Genomic DNA, 15,172 nt, shown 5'->3' on the forward strand with positions numbered 1-15,172 from the left:
AGGGATGAGCTTTAGGGTCCCTCCCAAGCCCAGGCGTGCGGACTCGGTGCCCAGGCAGAGCGGATGCAATGCTGGGCTCCAGGCACGCAGGGGCGGCCCGTCCTGCCCTGCCCTGCCCGGGGCACAGCAGCCCTCACACCCACACCGCCGTGCCCGGCCAAGGGCAGGCCCGCGCCCTGCGCCACGGCACCGACAAGATCTTGGCTAAAAAAGAAAGCAGTAACTGAAAAAACGCACACCCAGGGCAGGGTTAGACACTCCCAGTTCCAGGATGTGGGGAATCAAATAGATAACTTAAAACCATTCATTACCTTTCTCCTTCCCAACCTGTTCTTTCCAGAGGAGCAGCCCAGCTCCCAGCTCCGGAGCACTGAGACAGGAGCAAACGAGGATAGAGGCAGCCGCAGCCTTGGGGACATGCAGCCCCCAGCATCTGTGGTCATGATCATGTCCCTGAGGGGGCTGTACAGCAGCAGAACAGGCAGGAGTCACCAGCAGGGGAGAGTTTCTAGAACCACTCACAAGCAGAAAGGCCCAAATAAACTGACAAGTTAAAAAATACTTATTTAATGTGAGCTTTTGTACTCAACAAATACACAAGTCCCAAAAGGTTTAGCAGCAGCAAACGAAACAAAAATTTAATAAACAGTGATTCCATCTTCAGGAAATTCATCCAGTAATTGCATTTCCCAGCTAAAATATGGAATACGAAGGCTGAAGGAAGCTCCTGGATTTGGGTTTGGGCAGTGCCATCATGGCCAACTTCCCAGCAGCTCCCTGTGTGCCACCAACGCTGTAGGACCCAGAGCTGGCACCGGAGGAGGCTGAAGCCTTCGAACTGGGCAGCTTCTTGGTCCTTCTGTACCTGCTGTAGCCACTGCAAAAATCAGAGAAGGCGTGTGTGAGACACCTGTGGCACCTGCCCTGGCCCCTGCTCACACAGGCACCACCACTGCATTTTCTGGAGGACTACACACTCATTTTGTGATTTTTTTTTTTTTAACACACATGGCTGCAAAACGACCTCTGAAATGCAAACAGTACAGCTGTTGCTCTGGGATGTACCCAAGGGTCAGCAGCAACCACAAGTCACACTTCCAAGGCAGCAGAGCTAATGACAGATATTCCAGTAGATGGGAAAGTGCCAAGGGTGGGACAAAACCTGCTGGGCTGGGAAAACCATTTGCTACAAAAAACAGGGAGCAGAATTATGAGAATTCGGGGACGGAAGGGGAAATCCTTGGGAAGTGGGAGATCTGCCTGAGAAGCTCAAGACCAACCAACAGCAGATGCAGGTGTTGCTTTGCATGATACAATCAGAAGGAGAATCTGAATTAACAAGGGGCTGAAGTTCAAATATTCCATCAAGTGTTCAAAGTTTTAAGACCTGTTTGTGATTTCAAGCAAGGAACCTGGTGAGCTGCTAATGCTAGCTATGGCAGAACACTGAAATGGAGTGTTCCCTGCTTAGCCTGCAACAGTCAAGTGTGAGGACAACTGTTAAATATCCTTCCTCACCAGCTTTCAAAAGCAAACATGCAGAAAAGCAGAGCGGAGCAGCTCTGACCAGGCACCTGGATAATTTTAATACCATTATTTAAGCCCATGCAGTGGGGTAACTGCAGTTCTGGGACCATCACTGTGCAGAGAGAAGTGACCCCAGGCACGTACCCTCTGGGGTGGAACTGCTGGCTGCCACCACCACCCGTCCTTTTCCTCTTGGAGTCCCTGGACGTGGGCGCCCGCTTCCTCTTCCTCCTCTGGTTTGTGTTATTGCCAAAATAGCTGGAGGTTGTGCCTGCATCCTCTGCTTCCCCATCGCTCCCCAGCGAGCCCGTGCTCCCCGTGTCCCCGCCCGGGCGGGCGGCATCTTCTACACAGGCAGGGAGGGAAAACCAACTCAGTCAGGGAGCACCCAGGCCAGTCAGGACACTCTGCTGGTGTCAGAACATCTGTCCTGGCCGTTCCTCACCTCCTCTGCACTGCCCCACCCCCGAATTTATCTCTAGTGGGAAGGCAGAAAGACTTGGGTGTGTTCCGAAAGTGATTGCTCCCTTTTGGAATTATTGAACTGCAAAAATTAGTTATTTGTGATTAAATCATGGTAATTTTTGAATCAACCATCTGCTAGAGGAGGAGAGAAAGGCACTGAACAGAAGTACACATTGAGGTACAAAGCACACCTGGGATGGAGCATTCTGAGTACTTATCCATCACTTTAATTATTTCTGCACCATACTTCTCCAGTTTGTCTTCTGTGACACCATCGATCTGCAGCAACACCTCCACATCTGAGGACAAGGTTTCTGCAGCACAAAAGTAACCCTCAGACATGTCAAACAAATAACTTTTTATAAAGATACCTCTTTATAAAGAAGGAAATAAATTCCTTTCCATGCCCTTCCATGCAGAAGCCCCAAAGGACTTCTGAGAAACCTGGCCTTACCTGCTATTTTCTTTAGGGTGGAAGTACTGAAGATATTGAAGTAATGCACGTCAAAGACTTTGCCCAGGGTTTTGCAGGTGTCTGTAAGTTCACCGAGGCACTGTTTCACCATCTCTTCCCGCTGGGACATCTTTGCCATGGAAGCCCTTTGCCTTCTGATGGCACTGGCACTCTCTGTCTCATGGAACTCCACCTGTTAAAATGAGCCATCTGTAACTGCTACCAGGGAGTTCCTGCACACCCTGACTGATAACACAGGGACACAGCACAGGAAACTGAGATATCCTCTGATGGACCAAAAAAAGCTGTTCACCCAGCATACATTTTTAAAGTAAGTTTTTACAGGTTACTCAGCCCCACCCCAGTTTCCTCAACAAAGGGCTGGAAGAGTTTAGAGAGAAGGAAAACCTCCAAGAGCCCAGTTCCCAGCTGGCTTCAAACAGAGGTCACTGGGGTAATGCTCAGGGCTCTGTCCTCCTCCAAACACAGCAGAGGAGGTGTTGCCTCAAGAAACCTGGGACTGTTCCACGACCTTCATGAAGTGCCTATTCCACCAGATCCCACCAATGACTAGGAAAAAATAGAGTAGAAAACAAAGAAGGGAGTGCTGGTTCTTCTTCTTTCTCTTCTTAGTCATCTTTCTGTGGAGGTCAGAACTTTCCTTCACTGTCCAGCAGGAATTAGATGGGTGGGGAAGAAGAGAAAGATTTAGACCTCTCCAAGCCTCTCAAACTCACTTTTTGCCCCACAATATTATTACTGAAATACTGGGCTAGGAATCACACGTGTTGGATTTACACACCTGGAGTGACCCATCCAACACAGCCTGAGCTCTCTCTCCCAGAATGACATATGCCACTGCCTGGTCATTAGCTGTGATGTACAAATCCTCATCCAGGATCTTGTCCAGGACCAGTTTTCTGAACAGCCTCTCAGCATTGTGCCTGGAATAGGCAGCTCCCTTCCCAAATATTCCAGACTGAATCTTGGCACTCGTTGAACCTGTGCAACAGAAAGCATAGGATGAGCCTGTACTCACAAAGCCCATGTACACGCATTTACAGATGTGTGGGAGATTCCCAAGGCAGTCTGTTCACATTCAAAAAAGCCTTTAAACACTGGAAAACCAATATTATCACTATAGCAACCTGAAATGGATTAAATCCTCAGTTTCATTTATTTTGGATCACTTACCACCAAGAGATTCCTGGGAAAATTAACTTTGCGAAATACACGTTTTTTTTAAACACCTGCTGGCACTGCACAACCCTCTTGATTCCTGGTCAGGGATTTGTGCAGCAGGTCATTGAGGAGTTTCTGGGAGAACACTCACCTAGGAAAATGTCCACCATCATGTTGAGGGTGTACCTGCCAGAGCCTGGGTTCCTGCTGCCGTTCACCCGCCCCGCCTGCGCGCAGTGCTCGCGCACAAACCGCACGATGCTCTTCACATCCTCGGTCACATTCCGTGATTTATAATCCTGTGAAGTCACATCCCATCAGGACATGCCATTACGTGTTCCTGCCCTAATCCAGGCTGTTACTGACAACCTCAGTTTCCATGATTGAGCTTTTCTCAGCTGTGAATTGAGTTTGCTCCAAATAAAGAAACCGTGACTTCCTAGTTAGAAACCTTCAGTGATACAGTCACAGAGATTCTGGATGTGATAACACAAAACCAGTCCAACTGACTGTATATAATCCTCCCAGGGTTATTTGTGTAGAGTGAGGTGCAAGATTGCTGGGTAAATACTGGCAATCAAGGTAAATCATTTGGGAAGCATTCCTGTAATTATCCTGCTGCGCTCTAGAACATTAGAATGAGACTAAATAGGCATTATCCTCATCAAATTTGGTTCCAATCACAGCTGTATAAGGAAATGTTTCAAACACAGAGCTGAGACACAATATCCACAGGTACAAAACTGATCAGGATCCCTTCCCTGTCGTGTAACCGCTTATAGATGCAACTAAATACAAATTCAGTTTAACACCACTAGAAATAAAACCTTTGGGGTTTACCTTCTTTCTACTGCAGTTGTCACAAATCACCTCTGGGTGATCTTTGCAGAAGGTGGGGTTGAAGTTGGTCTCCCCGAAGTAGGCGAGCAGCTGTACGCGGCGGCACTCGACCACGTTCTCGCAGTAGTGCACCATGCTGTACAGGTTGTTGAAGTGGGTCTGCCTCGTGTGGCTGTTCCCATCCTTCTCCACTGAAACACAGCAGATTCAGTGGTGTTTGTTAAAGCTGCACCTCTGCCCTTTCATGGAATGCGAATAAAAACTGGCTTTGCTTAAAAAACCTTTAAGTTTTAAGTGCTTTAAGTGCTTTAAGTGACTAAAGTGAAACCTTTGTTTAAAACGCAATATTGGCTTTGCTCAAGAAAAGATGAGTGGGTTAGTACAGAACAGATGTAGGACAGATTTTATCTCTCAAGTTTTAGAGAACTGGAGAAGGAAAATAAGGCTAGAATGACAAAAATCAAGAGAAGGGTAAGCATGACAGCATGAGAGAAAGTGGCCTCAAGTTGTGTCAGGAGAGATTTAGATAAGATATCAAGAACAGTTTCTACATAGAAAGGGTAGCAAAGCCCTGGCACAGGATGCCCTAAATGGAGTCAGTATGTTTGGAAGTGCTCAAAAAGTATCTGGATGTGTCACTTGAGGACATGTTTTAGTGGTGAACAGGGGGGGTGGAGCTGGTCTGACAGTTGGATTTGATGATATTAAAGGTTTTTCCACCCTTAACAATTCCATGATTCTGTGAAGCAAAATGGTTTTAACTAAAATTAAGTACAAGTGACAAAAATCCTGCTCCTGGCACCTGAATGAAAACCATCCAGGTAAGGATTCCCAGTTCTTCCCTCCCTGCAATACTGAACTATCCATGGCATTTGTAAAAGGAAAGTAACACAGGCTAAACTGAGACCAGCAACAACAATGTGATGCTGTAATGTCATCTCCAAGTCCCCAGAGGAGAACTCACTCAGGATGAGCCTTCTCAGCCTGGTGACATCACTGTAGCTGTAGAAGAGCAGGCAGTGGGACATCTCTCCATCCCTGCCAGCTCTGCCAGACTCCTGGTAGTAGCCCTCGATGGATTTGGGAAGGGACGCGTGGATAACGTAGCGCACGTCGGGCTTGTCGATGCCCATTCCAAAGGCAATTGTTGCACATATCACCTGGGAAGGAGATCATAATGCTCTAGACACACATTATGGAAATCACTCCTGCAGCACTGCACGGAAAGCAGACCTTTCCATGAGGGACCTGGATTGGCAAACCTGGAGGACTCAGAATTTCAGCTGTAACAGTGCAGAACAAGCACAAAACAGCAACAACCTCCCCTCCTGTTGGAGGAGCCACTCCAGACACAGGAAAAGCCAAACCCCAGGCTCTGCACAGCAGTGTGCCAGGAGCTGTTTCTGAAGCCCTGCCCTGCTCAGGTCCTCCCTGTTGGAGTAGCACACCTCGGTGCAGTGCCACAACCTTTCAATCACAGAATTCCCAGTGGAAGGTGGGAGCTGTGGCCCAGCAGGTCTGCTGGGATCAGCTATTCAATACTGCATTCGGTGATAACAACTTCCCTATTATTTCCCAGGCCAAGAGGGATAAAAGTGCCCGGATTTTCTTCCCTTTTCCTCCCAATTTTTCTTCACCTGGCATCCCTCCTGATTAACCCACTTCTGCTGCACCAGATCCCTGTTGGAATCGGTGAGGCCGGCGTGGTAGGCCAGGGCAGCCAGCCCCTCCTTCTGCAGGATGGCTGCTGTGGTGTCACACTCGTGCCGGGAAAGGCAATAGATTATCCCAGAGTCATCTGCAAAGAGATGGGAAAAGAAATCTGAACTACAGTACAGTTTTAGTTGCTTTCCCTGCTCAGCCTGCCAAGCAGACACCGACCTCTCCCCAGAGGAATAAAGATAAGAGTAAAGATATAACTGCTTCACTATAGAACTTATTTTATTAGTACAGATAGTCTTGACAGTCTTTCCTACACAGTCTTTTTGGGCTTTTGATGAAGTTGAATGAAGAAATGTTTTCCTCATCAGTATTTCACAATCTCAGGATTTAGCATATGTGAACGAAACCTATATAATTCAAGAGTTAGAAAAGTCCAGTAAATGCTCTCTCTGAGGGTACAGCATGGGACAAGCTCTGAGGGAGCTTGGTGTAATCCAGTTCCAGCAGCAGGAGCTGCAGGACTCCAAAGTGAGCCTAGAAAGATCGGAATCTCTGAAGATAGCTTCAAGGGGAATTACAGATAAGCAGACCAATGCAATTAAACAATTAAGACATTGGGTGACCTTTATTCTGTGAAGACATGATCCTAAAAGCTCTGGCAGGCTCCAGAAGGGTCATTCAAGAGCATCACCATAATTGACTTTTCCATCTTAACTTAAATTCTCAACTTTAGAATGCACAAAAATCTGATTCCCATTTTCAGTAACATCACTTTACCCCCATCTTGCTTTTCTGGTAAATATATCACTATTATAGCATTATAAAAGCTTTTACTGCCTTGAGAAGTGGTTCATGAAAAGGCCTGTGGGCATCATGCTGCTGAATACTCACGGGGGTGATATTTTTTAATCCATTCCAAGCAATCCATCGCCACCTTCTTTGGCTTCTTGGGCAACACATCATATTTCAAGTTATGCCTGTTGAAGCTCATTGTAAACCTGAAATGTGACAGTTCATGGTGCTCGTCAGCCTTATGGATACAGCTATGTTGTGTTAAACAGCTTCCTTCATCATGCAAGGAGGGACTTGGTGAGTTTTTTGCTTCTTATGTTAATATTTTAAATCTACCTCCTATTAAATTCCATGCATGCATTTAATTTAATTTAATTTCATCAGATACAGCCACGTAAGGATTTTAGATGGACCTGTGAGGCTTTTTTTACTTCACTAAGTTTTCCACTCAGAAATTGTGTGGCACACACAAAGGGTTCCAGAAGCCTGCTGAGCAACTCACACTTGTGGCTTGAGCATCTCGAGCTGGTTGAGGATGTCCTTCTGCACGCGGGGGTTGGCGGTGGCAGTCAGGGCCATCATGGGCACGGAGCGGAACTTCCTGCGCAGCGTGTTCAGCCGCTTGTAGTCCTGGCGGAAGTCGTGGCCCCACTGGGTGGAAAACACAATTTCAGTGCAACTCAGCACAGCGCTCCAGCTGAGTCCTCTGGCATTCCTGAAAACAAGGGGAGGTTTTACCTGGCTGACACAGTGAGCCTCGTCAATGACAAAACGTGCCAGGAGTTGCCTGTCGTAGAGGTTCTCCAGGGCAGACATCAGGCGGCTGCTGGCACACACCTGGGACACGCCACCAGTGGCAATGGAAAGCAAAATACCTGGGCTACAAGTGTCAGCTGGGCTGGCTGAGAGCACACAAAGCACTGTCCTGCGCTGCAGAATCACCCTGCACTGCCCAGCTGAGTGCTCAAGGCACAGAGATGATCCCAGCCAGCTGCTGTGGGAATTCCCACCAGGTTCTGGGATCACCCACCCCAAGGCCCCTTATTCTGAGGAAATTTCAGTAAATTTAAATTACTTATGTCAGGAAACAGGTAAAAATAATGCTGAAGAGAAAAACACAATTAGCACACTAACCAGCTCCCTCTTACAAAGCTTTTGTGCAATAACATATTTTTAAGGAGGCATATAATGGCAGCCCAAGGTAAGCTCTGACAATTCCCTATCACCCTGACAATGCTGCATTTTCCCTGTATCACCCTATTCAGAGCAGTCTGGATTTAGTAGCTACAGGACAGTGATTAACACTAATGTGCATCAAGATAGATTGAAACAGCTGGGCATGGGAGCTTGTTGCAGGAATTTACATTTTACAGACATACTCAGTTCTTATTCTTGGCTAATTACTGACTGAAATTAGCAACATCCATATAGATTCCTAATGAGTTACCCAAAACCTAGCATTTTTTCCCCAGAAGCCTACTCTGAGTGCAGATTTTCAGCACCTCACATCTCCCCCTTGTAGCCCCTATGGTTTTACAACTGAAGATGAAGTACAGACCTTCTCAGGGGTGACATACAGCAGCTTTATCACAGGGTCTTTCTTTGACAACTGCATGTAGATTTTTGAGGCATCAGCATCTGTTCTGTCACCAGTCAGGTATGTTGCAGCAATCTATATTAAAAAAAATTTATAAATACATATATTGAGCTTTATTACATGCAAAACAGAACCTCCAAATGAAGAAGCTCCCAACCTCTCATTACAAACCATTTCCTAAGCAGTCAGCCTTGGGAACACACATTTGGAACACACATCTGAGCAGCCTGGGCCAGGGGAAGGTGTCCCTGCCCATGGTGAGGGGTGAAACAAGGTGAACTTTAAGATCCCTTCCAACCCAAGCCATCCTGGGATCCTGTGATCTCCTGCACATGCATTTCTGCCCTGTATATCATGTTTGCAAAGACGTTTGGCACCTCCAGAATCCCCCCAGCTCAGGAGCCCCTGGGGCTCATTCCCACTGCAGGGCCAGGCTGCTCCTGTGTAGGCGAGTGATCACAAATCTCAGAACCAGCCCCTGCTCTGCAAAACGCAGCTGCAACACCCAACACCAGGAGCAGCAATAAATCCAGCGGTCACACTGCCAAGATATTCGAGTTCATCCAATTTAGCTGTTCCCAGGCAACTTCCCGTGCCGTTCACAGTGTCCACCTAATCTATTTATGCAGTCTATATCCGGGAGACACAAGATTTGCTGTAAAATTTCAGATTTCTAATCCAGTTACCTGCAGCTTCACTCAATAAAGCTGCTGGAACTTACATCTAAAGTCTTGAGCTTCTGAACCTGATCGATGATGAGCGACCTGAGCGGGGAAATAACGATGGTGACCCCGGCAGAGACACAGGCTGGTAACTGGTAGCACAGGCTCTTCCCACCTCCTGTGAGGATGAGACAACACAGCAAGGGTTGGCTATCGAGAAAAGGGATGGACACCTACTCCTTATTTCCCATTTTACAGCACCTCTGGAAACAGCACATTTCGACCAATGCCTGCCACTAAGTGACACCTGTAGGATAAGGAAGAGTTACTGTGTGAATTACTAAGGAAAGCAGAAATTCAATCCCCTCACTCAAAATACCCCAGTGCAACAATAGTCCTGAAATCCTACAGTCACAGAATTCCAGCAGCTCAAAGGCACGGAGGAAAAGCTTGTCCCAAAGCTTGCAAAAGGAGCTGCAGGTTGGTACCCTGTACCTGTGGGCATGAGGATGAAACAATCCTCCCCCAGCAGAGCAGCATTGATGGCCTCCAGCTGGTTTGTCCGGAAACAGTGCAACCCAAACTTCTTGTGGAATATATTCATCATTTCTGCAGAATGGGGAAATTTCATGCCCCTGAAACGCTCCAGTGCAGGGTTATGAACCACTGGATCTGGAAGACAAAAAAATGTAATTAGAGCAAGTTATGACATGAAGTTACAGAAGGAATTGTTCCCTGTGAGGGTGGCCAGGCCCTGGCACAGGGTGCCCGGAGCAGCTGGGGCTGCCCCTGGATCCCTGGCAGTGCCCAAGGCCAGGCTGGACAGGCTTGGAGCACCCTGGGATAGTGGAAGCTGTCCCTGCCATGGCAGGGGTGGCACTGGATGGGTTTTAAGGTCTCGTCCACCCCAAACCATTCTGTGACTCTGATTTTCACCTCCCCTTTTGCCAGCTTGTCCCTACATTAACCTGAAATGACACTGACCAACCCTGGGCCCTGAAGGGACTGAGTTTGCTTCCACAAACCCATTCTGGAACATCTTGCAGTGAAAACCATTGTACAGCTTTGAATCAAAAGCTGCAGAATCATTATTTAACTAAAACATAGAAATACCCTCATTTCCAATTTTAGCAGCTTCATCTTCCAGCAGCCTGAAACCAGCACAGGAAGGGAATATTCAAGATTAGCATCATTTAGAGGAAAAAAAACCCCAAGATGACTTTGCAAAAAAGGAACCAAAAGAAACTTCCACAGAAACAAAAGGCATGGATGTGATCTGTAGTAGTTACTTGGTATTAGATTCAAAAAGAAATAAATAAGAATTTAAAACTGGAAAACCCCAATAACCCTCGGGAGTGCAGTTCACCTGGATGGTTCTTTGCTGCCATGGGGAGGGCTGGCTTTGGAGCAGCAGGAGTGGAGCCCACAGCCGACCCTTTGGCCCTGGACATGATCTTGGACAGGAGGGACCGGGCAGGCGGCGCCTGCGGGCAGGGCGGGCACGGCGGCGTGGGTGGCACCGCGGGGGCGGGCACGGGCACCGCGCTGTCCCAGTCCTCCTCCTCCAGGTCATCGATGTCAAACGCATCCAGCTCCAGATCGTCGGTGCCCAGGCTGTGCCCTGCAGCGGGGGCTGTGCTCTGGGCTCTCGGGGCCGTGCTGGTCAGGGGCTGCACCCCGCTCCTCGGCCCAGGACTGCTGTCGCAGGACTGCAGGCTCAGCCTGAGGGAAGCTCCCTCCCTGGCACCTGCCCTGGCACCAGGCAGCTCTGCAGGGCCCGGGCAGGGCCCCTCCTCAGCACCCTGCCTTGAAGCACAAGAGCTGTCCAGGGTTTGGTTGGCTTTGGCAGAAGAGCTGCTGGAATGAACAGAAAGCACCGACGGGAGGTTTGTGGATTTGGGGGAGTTTCTGTCAGAACTGAAGCTCCAGCTTGGGCCAGAGCCTGCACCAGGACACACACGAGGGCTCTGCTCCATGGGAGACTTCCAGCTTCTAGGAACAGTGGTGTTGATGCCATTCTGTTTCAAACTGACAGAACTAGCCAGCAGTTTTCTCCTGGGAGAGACAGCAAGGGAAGGAGGAATGAAAAAAACATATATTTAGTCACAAGCGATAATTTACCAAGTTCTACAACATTCATTAAACAGTTTTGTCTCACTGCTATTAAACATATAACATATGGTTCTGAGTCACCCTGTTTGAAAATGATTTCAAACAAATCTAGGGAAGAGAAAATACCACCAGAAGAAACTAATGACAAAACTGTGATATCATCTCTACAGACACAATATAAAATAATTTTTAAAAGCAAGGAACAGATCCAGGCAAGGTAGAATATAAAAAATAAATCCTTAAGAAGCAAAACCTAAAGTTAAATGTATGCCTGAACTAAATCATGTTTTTAGGTACTTTCTAAAGACTATGTCTGACTACAGCAATGAGAAATAAAACAAGTTGTTGTACTGAGAACATTTACAGAAGCTCAATGATTCCAGTCCAGGAAGAATCTAACCAAAATCCCAAATCCCAATACTTTGTCCATGCATTGTGCCTCAGGTGAGGCAGCAGACAGAGCAGCAGGTTGTGGCAGCAATAATTCTACTGGAAGATGACACATTCAGGGGTATTAAGAGAAATCCCCATCCCTGCAGTCAGCGAGGAAGGCGACAACACTGAGCTGAATGCCATGGCAGGAGAACTGAGGAGGACACATGGCAGGTTACAGCACATCCCCTGTGGGTGCAGAAGCACCTGGTGCCAGGCAGCTCCTCAGGCTGCCCGTGGAGCTGGTTCCTCCCTCTGGCAGCACACGGGGACCCCAACGCTTGCAGCACTTTGGGGTACTCTGTTCCCAGCTTCCCAAAGCCCTCCGGGCTCGTTCTCCAGAGTGCTGGGGACACCTGCAGGCAGCTCCCTGCTCCACACGGAGCTGCTCGCGCCTACCTGAGGTCCCGGTGCTGCAGCAGGGCGCGGGCACAGCGCAGGGCCTGCAGCTCCTGCAGGGGGATGGCATCCACCAGCTCGCAGATGGCCTCCATGACCGCCAGCAGCCGCGGCGCCACCGGCACGGCCTCACCTGCCACGGGGAGGGAGCTCAGCACAGGCATTTCCATCACAACGGGTGCCCACGGGATACCACCCTCCAGAGGACAGTGATTGCAGTCTATCAGTCTGAACAATTTACTTCCAACATACTTTGAGTCCATGTGCACAAAGAAACTGTTTCTGTGTGCAGGAACTCCATGAATCTACATATTTTTGCCCTTGTCTTTCATTATCTGTCTATAATCCAACCATTTATGTCAACTCTCCATCTACAGATGTTCATTCTCCATCTGTTAATGTTCTTGGATTACACAGGATAATAAAGAGTTACAAACTATCCCCAAAATCAGAGATATGAATTTCCAAAGCATTTTGTGTACCTGAATCTCCTGCATTGGCATCACCAGGATGTGCTGAGGGAACTTTCTCCTGCCTGGCCTCGGAGCTGCCAGGTGTGCACCTTCCTCCAGTGGGAGAGTCTCTGAAAACGCTGCTAACACCAAAAGGAAAAGCCACGAAAATACACATCTCTGTAAACTGGGGCACTTCCACAGAACAGTGGGATTTAAGATGTGTGAAAATGATGAATTCCTGAAGGCCCAGGCAGAACCCAAGAGCTGAGCAGTCACTCATCCTGGGTGCCAACATGTGGAATTTTCTCCCATCCCACTACAGAAGTCACTCTGCTTTTGTTTGAAGTGAAAGCCAGCTAAAACTAATTTTATCAGCCATAAAATTAGTATTTGATAAAGCATGAATTGCAGCCGCCAGCCATCAACCTGGCAAGCAGCAAAGAGACAGAGCTCAATCTGTGGCTCGTTAACAAGCAGGAGTTTGGGCTGGTTTTGGTACTTTTGTGCTCCTGCACCAGACAGATGGTTTCAGCAGCGAGCTCTGGTTACCTGGCACTCTGTGCAGAGGGGGAGAAGGGCGGCAGCTCCTCCTCCTCAGGGGAGGGAGGGATGATGTCCGGGTCATCCTCCTCGATGTCAGCACCTGCCCACGGCCAGGCGGCCTCATCCAGTGCTGGGGAGCTGCTCCCAGCCCGCTGTGGCTCCTGGCCCCCCTCAGCTGCAGGAGAAGGGCATTGGTACTGCTGGGCAGCACTGCACACTGAGTCAGCCTGCCACAGACAGAGGGGAAAGCAGCAGCCAGATTCCAAAACACTCGTTTGATCCAGCTTCTGACTTCCAGAGGATAAAACCTGCTGCTCCCTTGTCTCCCCAGTAAAACAGACAGACAAATCCCCACAAACCCTCATTGAAGTGGGAAAGTGATACAAATAAACCTACAGTCACCTGTCCCTGGCAGAAGTGAAACACTGAAGAGATCTATTTTTCTGCAATACTTTCCTATAAAAATGATTTATATAAAAACCTGTTTCTATTAAAAGCTCCTATTATATGAAATCCTAGCCTTAAAAGAGTGCAGACTCATTAGCTGGCACAATCCCTGTACTGGAACTGGAAGGTAAATGTATATGTATTGTGTCTTAAAAGACAAATCCTACAAAGAGAGGTCAATATCATTAACTTATTGAAATTAACTTCACAGAGAAAGGAAAAGACAAGAAAATATTAAAAACAGAAATGCAGTTCACAAATGTTTTCACCACTCAGTGTAAGGGCAGCATCCCAGAACATTCTTTGATGTTTTCAGTGGCATAAACATGTTAATTTCCCAAATAAAGGTCCAAAGTTTCAAAACACAGGAGGTAAGGAATCTAAAATAAAGCAGTTCTGTGGGACAGAGCTGCCAAAGCAATGACAGGCAGGAATTTTGTGATCGTAACTGAGAGTTGGAGTTCTTTTGTGTTTATACTTGTGTTAAAAATGGAGAGCAACCACTTTTTCTGGTTTATTTCATTCAGGTCTGTTCAGGTCTCTTCTGCATGAAATTTCTGAGTGTTTTTCTCTCCATAGCATCCCTATAGATTATCGATCATTTCAGGAATGCCATACATTTGTAACTGCAGCACACGAGCAGCTGCTGCTCCTGCACGGGCAGGACGCTGCCCCGCTTCCAGGCTGGGGGTACCGAGCACACAGCACCCCGTGACTCCTGAGCAGCCACGCCAAGCCAAGCCCCGGGGTGCACACCCAGCGGTTCCTCCAGCCCGGTGCCCGCACACCCAGCTGTTCCTCCAGCCCGGTACCCGCACACCCAGCTGTTCCTCCAGCCCGGTACCCGCACACCCAGCTGTTCCTCCAGCCCGGTACCCGCACACCCAACAGTTCCTCCAGCCCAGTGCCTGCACACCCAGCTGTTCTTCCAGCCCGGTACCCGCACACCCAGCGGTTCCTCCAGCCCGGTACCCGCACACCCAGCTGTTCCTCCAGCCCGGTGCCCGCACACCCAGCTGTTCCTCCAGCCCGGTACCCGCACACCCAGCTGTTCTTCCAGCCCAGTGCCTGCACACCCAGCTGTTCCTCCAGCCCGGTGCCCGCACACCCAGCTGTTCTTCCAGCCCGGTACCCGCACACCCAGCTGTTCTTCCAGCCCGGTACCCGCACACCCAGCTGTTCCTCCAGCCCGGTACCCGCACACCCAGCTGTTCCTCCAGCCCAGTGCCTGCACACCCAGCTGTTCCTCCAGCACAGTGCCCACACACCCAGCGGTTCCTCCAGCCCGGTACCCGCACACCCAGCTGTTCCTCCAGCCCGGTGCCCGCACACCCAGCGGTTCCTCCAGCCCGGTACCTGCGCACAGCCCTTACCTGGGCGAGCCCCGGCGCTGCCCGCATCCCGGCGGGGCTCAGCAGCATCCCGCTCCCCGCAGGCGGGCCCCGCAGCCGAGTCCTCCAGGCAGATCACGGAGCGCTGCGAGCAGGGCCGCGGCTCGGCCTCCGCCGCTGCCTCCCCGCCGCCGCCGGGCCCCGGGGTCCCGGGAGAGCCGCGCGGGGCCGGGCCGGGGCCGGGCCGCGGGGGCTCCTTAACGGGGGCTCGC

General features: G+C 49.3%; 1 protein-coding gene across 2 annotated transcripts; it reads right to left on the minus strand.

Moving 5' to 3' along the window:
- Positions 1-551: 551 nt before the first annotated feature.
- Positions 552-15,060, minus strand: BLM (BLM RecQ like helicase). Of its 2 annotated transcripts, XM_058033598.1 has the most exons (20): positions 14,943-15,060; positions 13,129-13,297; positions 12,607-12,719; positions 12,125-12,257; positions 10,548-11,236; positions 9,677-9,853; positions 9,241-9,359; positions 8,481-8,594; positions 7,661-7,759; positions 7,425-7,573; positions 7,022-7,128; positions 6,106-6,266; positions 5,433-5,628; positions 4,469-4,659; positions 3,780-3,927; positions 3,249-3,448; positions 2,447-2,639; positions 2,184-2,306; positions 1,672-1,873; positions 552-877 (listed from the first exon to the last, which is right to left on the minus strand). In XM_058033598.1, the coding sequence occupies exons 4-20, from the start codon at positions 12,217-12,219 to the stop codon at positions 694-696; spliced, it is 3,147 nt and encodes a 1,048-aa protein (XP_057889581.1). In that variant the 5' UTR covers positions 12,220-12,257; positions 12,607-12,719; positions 13,129-13,297; positions 14,943-15,060; the 3' UTR covers positions 552-693. The 2 variants fall into 2 exon arrangements, with proteins under 2 accessions (XP_057889581.1, XP_057889580.1); XM_058033597.1 differs by lacking the exon at positions 14,943-15,060 and having other exon boundaries at positions 13,129-14,404.
- Positions 15,061-15,172: the final 112 nt, after the last annotated feature.

Source organism: Melospiza georgiana, chromosome 13, assembly GCF_028018845.1.
Source record: "Melospiza georgiana isolate bMelGeo1 chromosome 13, bMelGeo1.pri, whole genome shotgun sequence".
Taxonomy (NCBI): domain Eukaryota; kingdom Metazoa; phylum Chordata; class Aves; order Passeriformes; family Passerellidae; genus Melospiza; species Melospiza georgiana.

Coding starts and splice junctions, on each gene's coding strand:
- BLM (XM_058033597.1), bottom strand. CDS start 13,487: ATGAGGGTTTGTGGGGATTTGTCTGTCTGTTTTACTGGGGAGACAAGG. Junction 2,640..3,248: donor TGTTGGATGGGTCACTCCAG/GTGTGTAAATCC, acceptor TCATTTTAACAG/GTGGAGTTCCATGAGACAGA. Junction 1,874..2,183: donor CTCAGAATGCTCCATCCCAG/GTGTGCTTTGTA, acceptor CTGCCTGTGTAG/AAGATGCCGCCCGCCCGGGC.